The sequence below is a fragment of the Stegodyphus dumicola genome, chromosome 2 (assembly GCF_044657685.1).
Source record: "Stegodyphus dumicola isolate Sdum_Otavi_A_Nest chromosome 2, ASM4465768v1".
In the NCBI taxonomy this organism is placed as follows: Eukaryota; Metazoa; Arthropoda; class Arachnida; order Araneae; family Eresidae; genus Stegodyphus; species Stegodyphus dumicola.
The window spans coordinates 264,199,852-264,213,319 of record NC_140769.1 but is presented as its reverse complement, the minus strand read 5'-3'; the positions used below and the strand labels follow the sequence as shown (position 1 = coordinate 264,213,319).

The 13,468-nt window shown below is 33.8% G+C and overlaps 1 protein-coding gene across 2 annotated transcripts in view; it reads left to right on the top strand.

Annotated features, from left to right (window-relative positions):
* TTLL12 (Tubulin tyrosine ligase-like 12) overlaps positions 1-13,468 on the top strand; it is a 56,951-nt gene that overhangs the window by 19,108 nt on the left and 24,375 nt on the right. The window contains exons 6-9 of one of the 2 annotated variants that reach the window (XM_035351354.2): positions 422-578; positions 7,843-7,979; positions 9,716-9,906; positions 12,010-12,237. In XM_035351354.2, the coding sequence (XP_035207245.1) occupies positions 422-578; positions 7,843-7,979; positions 9,716-9,906; positions 12,010-12,237 (713 nt within the window). Of the gene's footprint in view, positions 1-421; positions 579-7,839; positions 7,980-9,715; positions 9,907-12,009; positions 12,238-13,468 lie in introns of both variants that reach the window. The other variant, XM_035351352.2, reaches the window with a different exon arrangement.

Genomic DNA, 13,468 nt, shown 5'->3' with positions numbered 1-13,468 from the left:
ACTATTTTATTAATTATTACTATTTGTTTTTATTTCTCTCTTCCTCGTTTTTTTTAGCCATAGTCTTCAATACTCTAAGCAGAATTTTAATGAAATGGAAGATTACCACACCAACATAAAATTTAAAATTATGGAAGGGGGGAACTTGGTTTCATGTATATTTGAATAAAACTATCAGTTTCAAGTGTAGTCAGATACAGGTCCCTCTTCTTCAGGACTACTTCTTCAGGCGCAAAAGCATTTTGCTGGGATATAGAGTTTATTCAAAATTTGTACCAAACTAAGGGGGCTCTTTTTGCCTGAGTTTAAGAATTTGAATGCATTTTAAAAAGAATTTAATGCAATTTTGTGCTTGTGGATAACACAAAAAAGATTTTCAAAAAATTTCTTTGTCATGTGATCAGTATCTTTTTTGTTTTAGGAACATGAAGTAACACGATGTTGGTTCATCATGGATGAGTTTGGTTCACGTATCAACCATGCAGACGAACCGACATTTGAAGTAGTGCCTTTCTTCTATTCTGACGAGCTCTTGATGTATTCTTTGCTTTTTCCAAAAATCAATGTTGATGTAGGAGGTAAGGTTTCCCACACCATTCGTAAGATATTTTTGAAGAGTAGATTTTGTTATAGAGAATTTGGAATGAAAACTCACAATTTTTTATCAGTTTGAGAACAGCATGTGATTGTATTAACAGATAACTTTTCATGAAAGCTATTCATGAATTGAAAATTCCAGAAAAACTTGTTGCACTTGTAGCCCTGACTCTTGAAGAAACCATAATACAAGTATGCATACAGGATGATTACACAGAACAGCTTGAGGTAAAAAATGGAGTGTAACAGGGGGTTACATTGGCCTACCTCTTGTTTAATATAACACTCAAAAAAGTTATTAGAGACTCAAAGATCAATATTAGAGGAAATATTTTTACTCAGTTTCAAATACTGGTTTATGCTAATGACATTGGCATTATTGCCCGAATCTCGTCGGTTCTCAAACAGGCATTTTTGGCTTTGGAACAAATTGCTAAAAGAATTAATATTTTTAAATGAAATTGAAATTAAATATTTACTTTCCTTAAAGTCTGAATTACAACTTAGTCACTTAGAAATTGGCAATTATAAATTTGAAAAACTTAACACTTTTACTTATTTGAGGATGGATATAAATAATAAAAATTTGTTGGCCCCAGAAATATATAAAAGAATCATTGCTGCAAATACCGTATATACCCGCGTATAAGTCGAGATATTTTGGACAAAAAAAAAAGACTTCAAAGTGGGGGGTCGACTTATACGCGGGGCCATAAAAAATTAAAAGAATCGGAAGTTCAAAACTTTCTTTATATAATGCAGTTGTTTTCTTCCCGCACTCAAATTGGACAACTTATCAAGTAAGTCACTTACTTGAAGTAATTTCATGACTTAAATTATGCGACGAACTAATCACAAAGTTTCATACTTTAACTAGAGTAAGTTTCGATTAAACCAAAGAATTTTCGGCCCCCGAACAACCGATCAATATTGAGCAATAAGAAAGTTTCGCCAACACACCAAGAAAAGAGAAATGCAGATAGTTTTTACGTACGTATAAGTCTTTATAATAGTTATTGTTCATTCATGAAATACTTTTGTTAACAGGCGTACACGTCAAAAACACCTAAAAACGACTGTGGCCGTAATTCCGCGAGGATTGACATCCATCATTCAACACCTAGATGTCTGCCTCAATAAGCCCTTCAAAGTAAATGTTAGAAAATATTGGGCAGAGTGGATTAGTTCCAGTTGACCAACATTTACAAAGGGAGGCAACATTAAAACGCCCAATATTACATTAATTGCTCAGTGGGTTAAAGATGCTTAGAACGAAATACCCTCTGAAATGATTATAAAATCATTTAAAAAATGTTTTATTAGCAACGAACTAGACTGCATGGAAGATGATTCTGTTTTTGAAAGTGAAAATGACGATGAAGGCTCTAGTAGTGATTGTAACAATACAGAGTTCAAGACTGAAAATATGTATGATGACGAGCCAATGACTACAGAAGAGTTCTATGAAATGTTTGGCGAATCTGACCATGAATCGGACGTTGAAGGATTTTGATTTTGTTTATTTATCAAGGTATTTTTTATCGTATATTTACTTTTTTTTTCTCAGATGATTTTGAATAAATGTAGTACTTAAAAAAAAATTTTTTTGAAGTTTCTCGATCGATTTCGGAAGGGGGGGCGATTTATACGTGGGTTTCTTATTTTCTACGAATTTTTTATGTTGAAGTGGGGGGTCGACTTATACGCGGGTATATATGGTAGATGCTTTTTATGGCCTAAAAAAAATTTAAAATCTGGCTTTCTTAAATTAACAACTAAATTGTGACTTTACAAATGTCTTATAAACTCTGTTTTGACTTATCGTCAGAGACTTGGACATCGACTGATGAGAAAACTCTGGGAATTTTTGAGCGAAAGATCTCGTGTTACATTCTTAGTGGGGTCCAAGTGAATGGATCATGGAGAAGATCTAATGTAGAATTCTATAAAATTTACAAACAATCTGGTATTGTAAAATTTGTCAAATTACAGAGACTTAAATGGGCTGGCCATCTGGCTAGAATGAATGAAGATCGTTGCTGCAGGAAAATCTTTTTGGCAAAGCCAATGGGAAATAGACCTTGGGGCACACCTCCACTAAGATGGATTGATTGTGTCAAAAAATATCCTAATATTTTAAAGGTTAAAAAAGTGGGAAACAGTTGCCAAAATTAGAGATACTTGGAGAAGACCAGGGCCCACTCAGGGCTTTCGAGCCATTGAAGAAGAAGATTTTGTTGCTGAAAGTATTAATTCACTGGAAATTCCTTTTTAACATATTCGCTGAAATAGAAATGACATTTCCATTTCAGCGAATATGCCAGATCACAAAATAGTGTTTTAATGTTAAAAATGTTCCATATATTTTGCTAGTAAAACTAGAAAAATTAAGTTCAATTCTGGATGGGATGTAGGGCACGTCATTAAGTGGGAATGGAATTTAACTGCTGCTGGAGAAAGTTAGGAATCATTCTTGCACTATTTTTGCAAGTAATGGGAAAGACTGCCGATTTAAACGAATTTAATAGAGGGCAGATTGGAATGGTCCGAAGGATCGGAACTAGTACCTCCGAAACCATACAAATGGTAAGTTATCCACGATCTGCCATTGGTAGTATTTATGCGAATTGGATAAATGATGGTGAAAGCATCAGTAAACACCGAGATTTTGGATGTCCACGCTTCATCAAAGAAAAAGGATGTTGGAGACTGTCCTGCTTATTACAGCAAAACCAGCGCCAGACAGCGACTCACTTGATTGCCCAATACAATACAGGCCCAAGTGCAAGTGTTTTGGAACACACAGTTTAGCGGACAGTGTTGGATATGGGACTGCGCAGCAGACATTCCACTCGCACCTCTGTTGTCCAAGCATTATTGTCATGTTTGCTTACAGTAGGCCCAGAAATGTCGAGACTGGACCATAGATAAGTGCAAGACTGTTGTGTGGTTGGACAAATCGTGATTTCTCATTCATCACATCGATAGTCATATAAGGGTATTCTGTCTTTCAGGTGAACAGTTGCTGCCCCTTGTACATCAGGTTATACACAGGCTGACACAGTAACAGTATTGTGCTTTGGTAGACATTTTCATGGGCGGCTCTGGAACTCTTAGTTGCAATAGAACAGACTATGAAAACTGTAGACTATCTGAACATAACTGTAAATCAGTTGCACCCTAAAAGGGCATCTGTCTTCCCAACTGAAAATGGAATATTCCAGCAAGACAACACCCCATGTCACAAGGCTTGAATTGTGTTGAAGTGGTTTGAGGAGCAAAAGAATGAATTCCAATTAATGTGCTGGCCACCTATCTTACTGGATCTTAACCTAATAGAGCACATTTGGTATGTCATGGAGTGCCAGCTCAAAGCTCAAATATACCATGTCAGAATATCTTGACTTTACGTGACTGCTTTGTAGACATTTGGTACAATCTGTCTCCAGTCATATACGAAAAACTTGTTGCATCTATGCCAAAATGAGTTGCAGCTGCTTTGCAGGCCAAAGGTCCCACAACATGTTATTCAGTGGGTGGTCATAATGTTTTGCCTCTTCAGTGTATACAAAGCATGAAAAAAATGCAAAAATTATAAATTTATTGCAAAGAAAATGTCATTTGTGTAGGAAAGAGTACTGCATTATCACTTATGGTATGTTTCAGAGCAGTTCGATCAATATCCCGGTTTATTTCGGCAGTAACGGCACTCGTGCATAATATGTAAGTGTAGCCATGGGTAATTTTTAAAGTGGTGTTTTCTATTTTGGATTTCAACATTTCTGTAGTGTACGCCACAATATCAGTATCTCCTTCCAATTTGCTCAGAGTCCGAACATATTCTTCATCGTCTGTGCTTTCCTAATTGAAAAGGTCACTATTTCCTAATAACTGTAATATTTTGCCATTGGTCTAAAGTTGATCTGTCAGCACTATCCTTATCTTCAGGGCAGATGTTTTTATTTTATTTGGCTTATAATTCCTTACTAAATGTAGTATTTCATCTCAATCTTTCGTCTTTGATATGATTTAAATCAAATTCCTCGTCATAATAATTCGCTTCCGATAGTGAAGAAAGTGACACAGAGGTTATTGAAAACGAAAAAATTTCGATTGACAAATTAGTTGGTATTCTCGACACAGCAATTATAGGACTTCAACAGCGGAACTTTGCAACTGAAGAAGAAATTATGTCTGTTTATAGAATTAAAGAGAAAGTATTATCACATAAAACAAAGCAACTTAAACAACTTACATTGAAAGAAATGTTTAATAAAGTAAGCAAATAAATGTTAAGCTTTTTTTTTTTTTGTAAATTTTGATACCCTTTAGATCATAATTGTTATTTATTTCATAAATTATAGTTTCATATTTTTAATTTTATAATTTCTGCATGCCATCTTACCAGATTTAAACTAATGAGCGATAATCCGGAATTGCCGAAGTCCGGATTAATGACTTTTGACTGTATTCGGTGCAACATTCTGAATTCTTGCAACAAGTCCTTTATTAATTCTAACCTTTTTAGCCCAGAAGGCAAGAAGAAGAAGAAGTGTTAGCCCAGAAGGGCTGTTACTCTCGAAATGGCATTTTGCGTTGAATCACGTAAATGTTATGTATCACTTTTAAAATTGTTGCCACTAAATATTATCGTCCTGTATTATACACTTTTGGTCATTAAAATTGCAACACCAGGAAAGAATGACTTAATGAACATCAAAATCTCTTGAAAGGAAAAAGTTGGGATATGCAAATGATTAGTGTTTCAGCGTATTCAGATGGCGCAGGATTGAGTAACGGCATCTGGAGTACCGCATAAAAGAAAGGTTGTGTAGTGATTTTGCATTCGGAAGGCACTTTGTAAGGTCGGAATTTGTCCAGAATATCACGTTATGCCTTGAATAATAAGAAATTCTTACCAGCAAGTGTCGGAATTCGATAGAGGCAAGATCGTTACCTATCGAAAGTGTTAATCATTGTTCCATGATATCGTTCATCACACCGGTCGACATTCAACCATTGTCATGTGAATATGAAATCAATGGGTTGCTGAGGATCATACTGAACAGCATGCAGGATCTCGATGACCTCCCATGGCTAATGCCCAAGAGGACAGACATATTGTGAGGTCAGCCCTGCAAAACCGTACAATCACATCACGGATCATTAGTCAGGAAATGGGCATGTTTGCGGCACTCCCATTATTTGCTCATATGGTAGGTCTACGTTTGCAGCAGAATGGACTATCAGCACGGCGACCATTACTTCGGTTTTCCTTGACAGTGACTATGGTGCACATCTCTGGTTCGGATCCATGGTAATTTAAATGCAGATCTGTATATTTCTGACTTCTTATGTCCAATGGTTGTGCCCTATCTTCGAGGTCTGCCAGGCGCCTTCTTCCAACAAGATAATGCAAGACCACATGTTGCACGTCATGCTCTAACCTTCCTGCTTAATGCACAGGATATTCGATTGCTGCCCTGACCTGCATAGTCTCCAGATCTGTCACCCATTGAAAACATCTGGTCATGGGTTTATGAGAGACTGGCCCACCATCCCTTCCAGTTAATAGGTTAATAGCATAGAATGAGTTTCCCGTTTCTGTCATCCAAGCCTAGTTCGACTCCATGCCTAACCGGGTAAGGCCTGTTTTTGCTGCCAGGGGTGACAGCTGTTTCTACTAATTTCACACTCCTGTAAACCCCCAAACTGCTAACAAATTGAATCATTCTGTCTTCATGCCATACTGTTTACATACATTATTTTTATTTTATTTTATTTTATTTGTATTTGCTTTCCTTCTTTACAGTTTTAATGGCCAGCAATGCATTTAAGGAAACTAAATAATGAAGAATCTGCATGAATGTATGTATGTTTCTCGCACTGTGAAAAAACAACAGTACCTAGGGTCAGTATAATTGGTTAGTACAGTTTCTGCGAGATTCTTCAGCTCGGAAATTCTGGTTTTGGATATCGCAATGCACTTCTTTCAGATGTTTTGAATTCTGCCATTTTGTTTTATTTGCTGCTGATGCTCACAACAATAATGCAAGTCAACCGCCCCCCAAATTTTTATTGTTGCTTCAATGATTTTGTTAGCCCATGCACATTTACCTGACAGCAACCATCCTTCAGGAAATGCTGGTGTAAATAATAATCTGCAATTTTTCAGACTAATTCTTATAAGTTTTTTTTTTTTTTTTTTTTGTCTTCTTGTTCGGTGGATATATTTTTATACCCACGTTTGTCTAAATGCTTTGGTGAATCTTCATTTTTGTTATCCCCCTTTCTTTCTTTTTTTATTGACTTATTTTTTAATCTTACAACCTGAGGTGAAACTTTAAGTTCTTTTTTGTTGTATCTTTTTATTTAATATGAATATTTTTTATCAATATATGGATTTGGCCTCTTAATTTCTCATTCGAATCCTTCTGTTTGAATTATTAAATAAATTTATTAGATAATCATGCTAAAATAAATAACTAAGTAATAAGTAACTAAAATAAACTAAGGAGCAGCAACGAACTGAAATGAATGAATAAAATTAATTAAATCTAAAAATTAAATTTATTATGTCAGTGAAGTAATAAAATATTGTAACTGATCAAATAAAATCAACTTTGTATTTAGCTTTGTGTGAAACAGTTAAAAGTCAACAATTTCTTATTTGTTGTTTGAGCGAATGCAAACTATTATGTAAATAAAGAACTACTAAGTAAACAGAAGCAGCCAGGCTGCCTGATGTGTTTCGTGGACTTGCTTCTTCACCTTTAAAGGTACATAACTTTTCGGGAAAGTCTATGTCATTTCTGTGTCCTCTTTTCCTGAGATAGATGAGCAGTTCCCACACCAGAATGGCCTAAGACTACTGGAATGTCCTGGTTTCATAGCAAACCTTAGATTCTCTATGAAAGATTAAAGATTTTAATGAAGCTACCAGCAACTGGCTCAAGTGTTCCAACCATAACTAATTTATTAAGACTGCCTTCAGTTACTGTTTTATGGATCTTTGCTATCTCAGACTCTTGTTGTGGATTCTGGATTTTCTAAATTGATAAGACATCCTCTGTAGCAGAAAGAATGAATGCAAGACAAAACTTTTCTTGTTGAATTTATTGTGTTAAAGGAAATTTAAAATTATGTTGCGCTTATTATTTAAAAGCCACAATTTCAGGTAATATTTTGTTGGTAATTAATTTTTTTAATTTAAAAATTTATTTATATATTTTATTTTTTCAGAAGAAGTTACTTGTAGATTTCCAAGATTAAGAAATACCATGTCGGAAGATATGCAGAGAGCTTTAAAATTCCCATGGGAACCCTGTGATTTATCTGATGTAACTTTTGCCCAATCTGAACCTGATGAAGATTATTTTAAAGTATGCTAATGCTGATTTCTATTATTTCCTATGTTATTTGAAAAAAGGAAACTAAGCATATATGTAACAGTAAAACACATTTTTCACCATAAATTATTATAAATGACTGTTTTGTCTCTTTGTGTTTATTTTGATATTGACAACTGAAGTAACAATATTTTGTAATTATTTTAACATAAATTTGTAGAGTCATGAGGCTGTTTTGAAGTAGTAGATTTGAAAAACATGCAGTGTCCTCTCTGGGACTCAAACCTGGACCTCTTGAATATGCATCAACTGTGCTTCCAATTACACCATGAAGATATTACATATAGAAAGAAGGGAGAAAATACCATATGTAGTTCGCCTTTTAAAAGGTGATTGGGGATGAGGGGACCCAATTGCTAAATGCTGGTGGTGACAAATTATCATCCACCACCTTTTAGTTCGGCACCACTGTGGAATCATTAGGTTATTTTAAAGCAGGAGACATGAAAAATGAGCAATACTCTTGCTCGAACTCGAACCTGGACCTTTCAAATATGCACCGAGTATGCTGCTGTTACACTATGTAGGCATGCGGAAAGAAGGGAGAAAATTCCTTATAAATTAAAGAGATAATTAATTTACTGCTAAGAAAGATGATATTTCTTGCAGTTTTTGTCAATAAATGCAAAATTCTAATTATTTTTAATATCTGAAATTGAGAAATATTACTACACGTAAAAATGAATAATTCTATCGTTGAATTCGAAGTTGAATTTAGTGAGTTATTTTACCATATTATTTGTTGATTACTAATGATTCTTGACTACTGTATATTTTTTCTGTACAAATTCTTCATTGTCAGTTTTCCTCTTATATTACATGTATTTTGTAATTGTGCGCTGTCTAAAGAATTATCTTCGTTTTGCAGACATAGTCATCAATTTCTAAAATCCACAATTTAATTTTATATGGGAATATTAATCTATTCATGTATTACTTCATCTGTGTGTTTGAAAGGATTTCTTGAATTACAGAAGTTAAAATATCACTGGATTATTTGTTGTTGATTCATGGAAAATATTCAAAAAAAAAGTGTTATGTTTCTTCTGCAGTTTTTTTATTTTCATATTTAAAACAAATCTGAACCTATTTTAGTTGATTTATTTTAAAAAATGTATAACTGTTAAAAAAATCTAAAATTTTTTACATTTATTTAATATTTTTATGCACTGTACTTCCATTTATGCCATTTCTTAAAATAGAGAAAATAATCTTTATGAAAACACTATTTGGATTTGTATCAATATCAGTTTGGATCTGGCAAACATTTGGACCTTATAGCAGGTTTCCCTCTTGCCATGCTCATTGTAGAAAATAAGAAAAATGAAAAATTGTTAGGGAAAAAATATAATTTCTTCTTAGAAAATTAGGTAAAATTCTTATGTTTGCTGAAAGAAATGGTCTGTTCCTATTTTCTTTAATAATAAAACTCCCCATCAAAAACCAATAATAAAAATATTATGTGGTTGTTCATTATAATAAATAAATGTTTTAATTAAATACTTTTAAAATTTTGAGACTGGATAGAGTGACATAAAATTAAGTACCTTATGTTCAAAAGTTTATAAGTCCATACTTGGATATAGAACCCATACTGAGGATATATATTAAATATGCTATGTGATTAAAATTGCATGTAGTAGCTTCCTTATGTTTAAAATGTCTAATTTTTTAAACATAATATTTATATGTATGTAATGTGTTTTAAGTCTGGAAGACGTTTGGAGAATCTTCCAAAAGTCGAAGAAGTGCTTCCACCGGTGATAGATGAGGAAAAAATTACCGTATATACCGAGTATCCGGAAGTCGCAGAGTTCTTGACCCATCCTCGTTTTCGAATAGTTTCAGAAAAAAAAGATGCCCGTGTGCTGTGGCTGTCGGAGCTCCTTTACGACTATAAGTATGATATTTCTTATTTTATTCTGAAGTGAAGTTTGTTTCTTGATAGTATTACTTATGTTGTGGAAAACTTTGCTTCACCCTCAAAAAGTGCCTTTTTTGAAACATAGAAAAAGATTAATAGGACTGAGCATTTATTAATATGTAGGACATTTAGTAATTTAATGACTCAATAATTTGTAATGAGATTTTGTGTGGCTTTCATGGAAAATAATCATAAGGAGCAAATTTATGTAATTTTATTTGACTCTGTGTGAGAAAAAAATGTTACCTATAAGACTGCGCTCATAGCTTTTTCCCTGATGTTGTTACAGATGAAAGATTTTTAGTGTAGATTTTAGCATCCATAGAAAAAACTCTATTAAAAATCAAGACTAGCAGTAGGGATCAGCAATGAAAATTTTATCAAAGTGATAACAAAACAAAACAAAAGAGCAAATTGCAATTAATTTTATTACAGTTTACAAACAGAAAATTTTTATCTCTCACATGAATTTGACTTTTTAGTGAGTTTAAAGCCTTGTAATGATTTTCTTTTCCCCCCTTTTAAGGTTAGGATTAAATTCTGTTGGTAATTTCCTCTTTAAAGAAGATTGTCATAAAATCTAAAATTTTTTGTGCAGTTAAAGATCTTCTTGTGGAAATATCTTTATTGAGATAAAAGCTCTTTCTATTTTTAAGCTGTGAATGGCAATTGGTCTCCAAAATGATTTTAGCTTTCTTTATACTGTTACGAATTTAATAAGCAGTTCTGTTAAAGCCATTTTGACAAAATCCAGGGTATAATTTATTTTTATTTTAAGTTTTAATATGAAATTAAAATGTTTGTGTCCTTTATCTCTCTCTTTCTAGTCATCTTTATTATACACAAAATATGTGATAAATATTTAAAAAGTATTTACAGTCAAAAGTCGTTAATTCGGACACTCATAATCTGGAATGATCTATAATCCAGACCTGAAAGCTGAAATCTTTCTGCGCATGCGCCGCATTGACGCATGCGCATAGGCGTTTACGCGTGCGTGCAAGACCTTTACGACTGTGCATATGCGTGTGCGCAAGCGCAGAATACGTTTTCGCGTGCACGTTTAATGTATAACAAACGGTATAAGCTAAAATTATCTAATTATCTATTTAAGTTAATGTTGATAATTGCATTGTTCCTTAATCTTCGAATTGGATCCAGCTTGTTATTTTTTGCAGACTGTAAGAGCAATTTTATAAAAGTAAGCTTTAACTTTCGATTATGTCAAATAGAATTTCCGATGCTGGAGCTTCCAAATGATATACAAAACGAAAGTATGTTTCGATGTCCATCACACAAAAAGTGGAATTCCTACAAAAAATGGATAAAGGCATATCCTTTGTTTATCTAACCATTCCGAAATCTGTTTATCAATTTCACGCTGCTCTGCGCGGGGAGGGGGGGGACGTCGTGGCACGCAATGAACTGGAAGTTGACCTGTCAGCACTATCGTTATCTTCAGGGCAGATGTTTTTATTTTATTCGGCTTATAATTCCTTACTAAATGTAGTATTTCATCTCAATGTACTCCATCTTTTATATGATTTAAATCAAATTCCTCGTCATTATAAATATCACGAATACAAATCAAATAGTTTTCTGGTTGCAGTTTTCTAATTTCAGCTATGCGTAGTGCTTTACGCAAGCGCGTTGAAAGAAATGTTTAATAAAGTAAACAAATAAATATTAAGCTTCTTCTTTTGTAAATTTTGATACCCTTTAGATCATAATTGCTCATTATTTTATAAATTACGGTTTCATATTTTTAATTTTATAATTTTTGCATGCCATCTTACCAGATTTAAACTGATGATCTATAATCCGGAAAAATCGATAATCCGGAATCGCCGAAGTCCCGACGAGTCCGGATTAAAGACTTTTGACTGTATTACTCTTTCTTAATTTGATAAGCAGTTCATTATGCTTTGGAAAGGAAATTTTTCCTTTTGGTCCTGGGAGCTCAAAAAATTTTTAAGTTAAATTTCAATGGAATATTGTAGTAATTAATTGTATTTTCTAAATGTAATTTTATGCTTCTATTGCTAGATGACTAACTCTGTAATTTTTTTTTTTCCTCAGGAATCTTATAGACACTTACCCACTTCGACCTTATGTAAACCAGTTTCCATCAGAGCAAGTTATAATAAACAAGGACTTGTTAGCGATAGTCTGTCGAAGATCTTGTGCCCCGGACGAGATGTTTGACATGAATACTTTGCGGTCGAATCCGAAGTGGCTGCCCACCACTTTCAGCTTGTTGATAGAATTACCCCAGTTCATCTCGTACTTTCAAAACAGAGAAAAACGGTATGCATTTAAGTGATATCCTTAAATTTATGGAGTATAAAGTCTGAAAACCAGAATCCTCGCGAGTTCTGGTTTTCAGAAATTTCCAGATTTTTTTATCATTGGTTTAAATCTAGTAAGATGACATGTAGACATGGCAACATTGCAGCTTCACTTACTGTTAATGTCAGATAGAATAATGCTAGTCCCTGAATGAGACTAGTGCCAAAGCTAGTATGACTGCACCAGGTGGCAGAATTCAGGGACAGCAAACAGCAAAAATTAGGAATAGCAAGTTTTTAAAATTTGAGAGCGATACTCGGCCGAAGAATTAAAAGGCAGCAAAATTGTTAGAATTTAGCAACAGAATTTGGAATCCACAAAGATTGTATGGGGTGGCAGAACACATTTATGCCCCACATGCTGCCTTTTGTTGAGTACAGTCAAAAGTCGTTAATCCGGACTCGTCGGGACTTCGGCGATTCCGGATTATCGATTTTTCCGGATTATAGATCATCAGTTTAAATCTCGTAAGATGGCATGCAGAAATTCTAAAATTAAAAATATGAAACCTTAATTTATGAAGTAAAGAACAATTATAATCTAAAAGGTATCAAAATTTAAAAAAAAAAAAAAAAAAAAGCTTAATATTTATTTGTTTATTTTATTAAACATTTCTTTCAATGTAAGTTGTTTTAAGTTGCTTCGTTTTATGTGATAATACTTTCTCTTTAATTCTAAAAAACAGACACAATTTCTTGTTCAGTTACAAAGTTCCGCTGTTCAAGTCCCGTTAAATGTTGTGCCGAGAATACCGACTAACTTGTCAATCGAAATTTTTTCGTTTTCATTAACCTCTCTGTCACATTCTTCATGTCTTTATCCATTTTTTGCAGCAATTCCACCTTTTGTTTGATGGACATCGAAACATACTTTCGTTTTGTACGATCGTTTGGGAGCTCCAGAATCGGAAATTCTATTTGACATAATCGAAAGTTGAAGTTTACTTTTATAAAATTGCTCTTACAGTCTGCAAAAAATAATAAGCCGGATCCAATTCGAAGATTAAGGAACAACACAATCATCAACATTAACTGAAATAGATAATTTTAGATTATACCATCCGTTATACGTAAAACGCGCACGCGAAAACGGATTCTGCGCTTGCGCACACGCATATGCGCAGTGGTAAAAGGTCTTACGTGCACGCGTAAACGCCTATGCGCATGTGTTAACGCGGCGCATGCGCAGA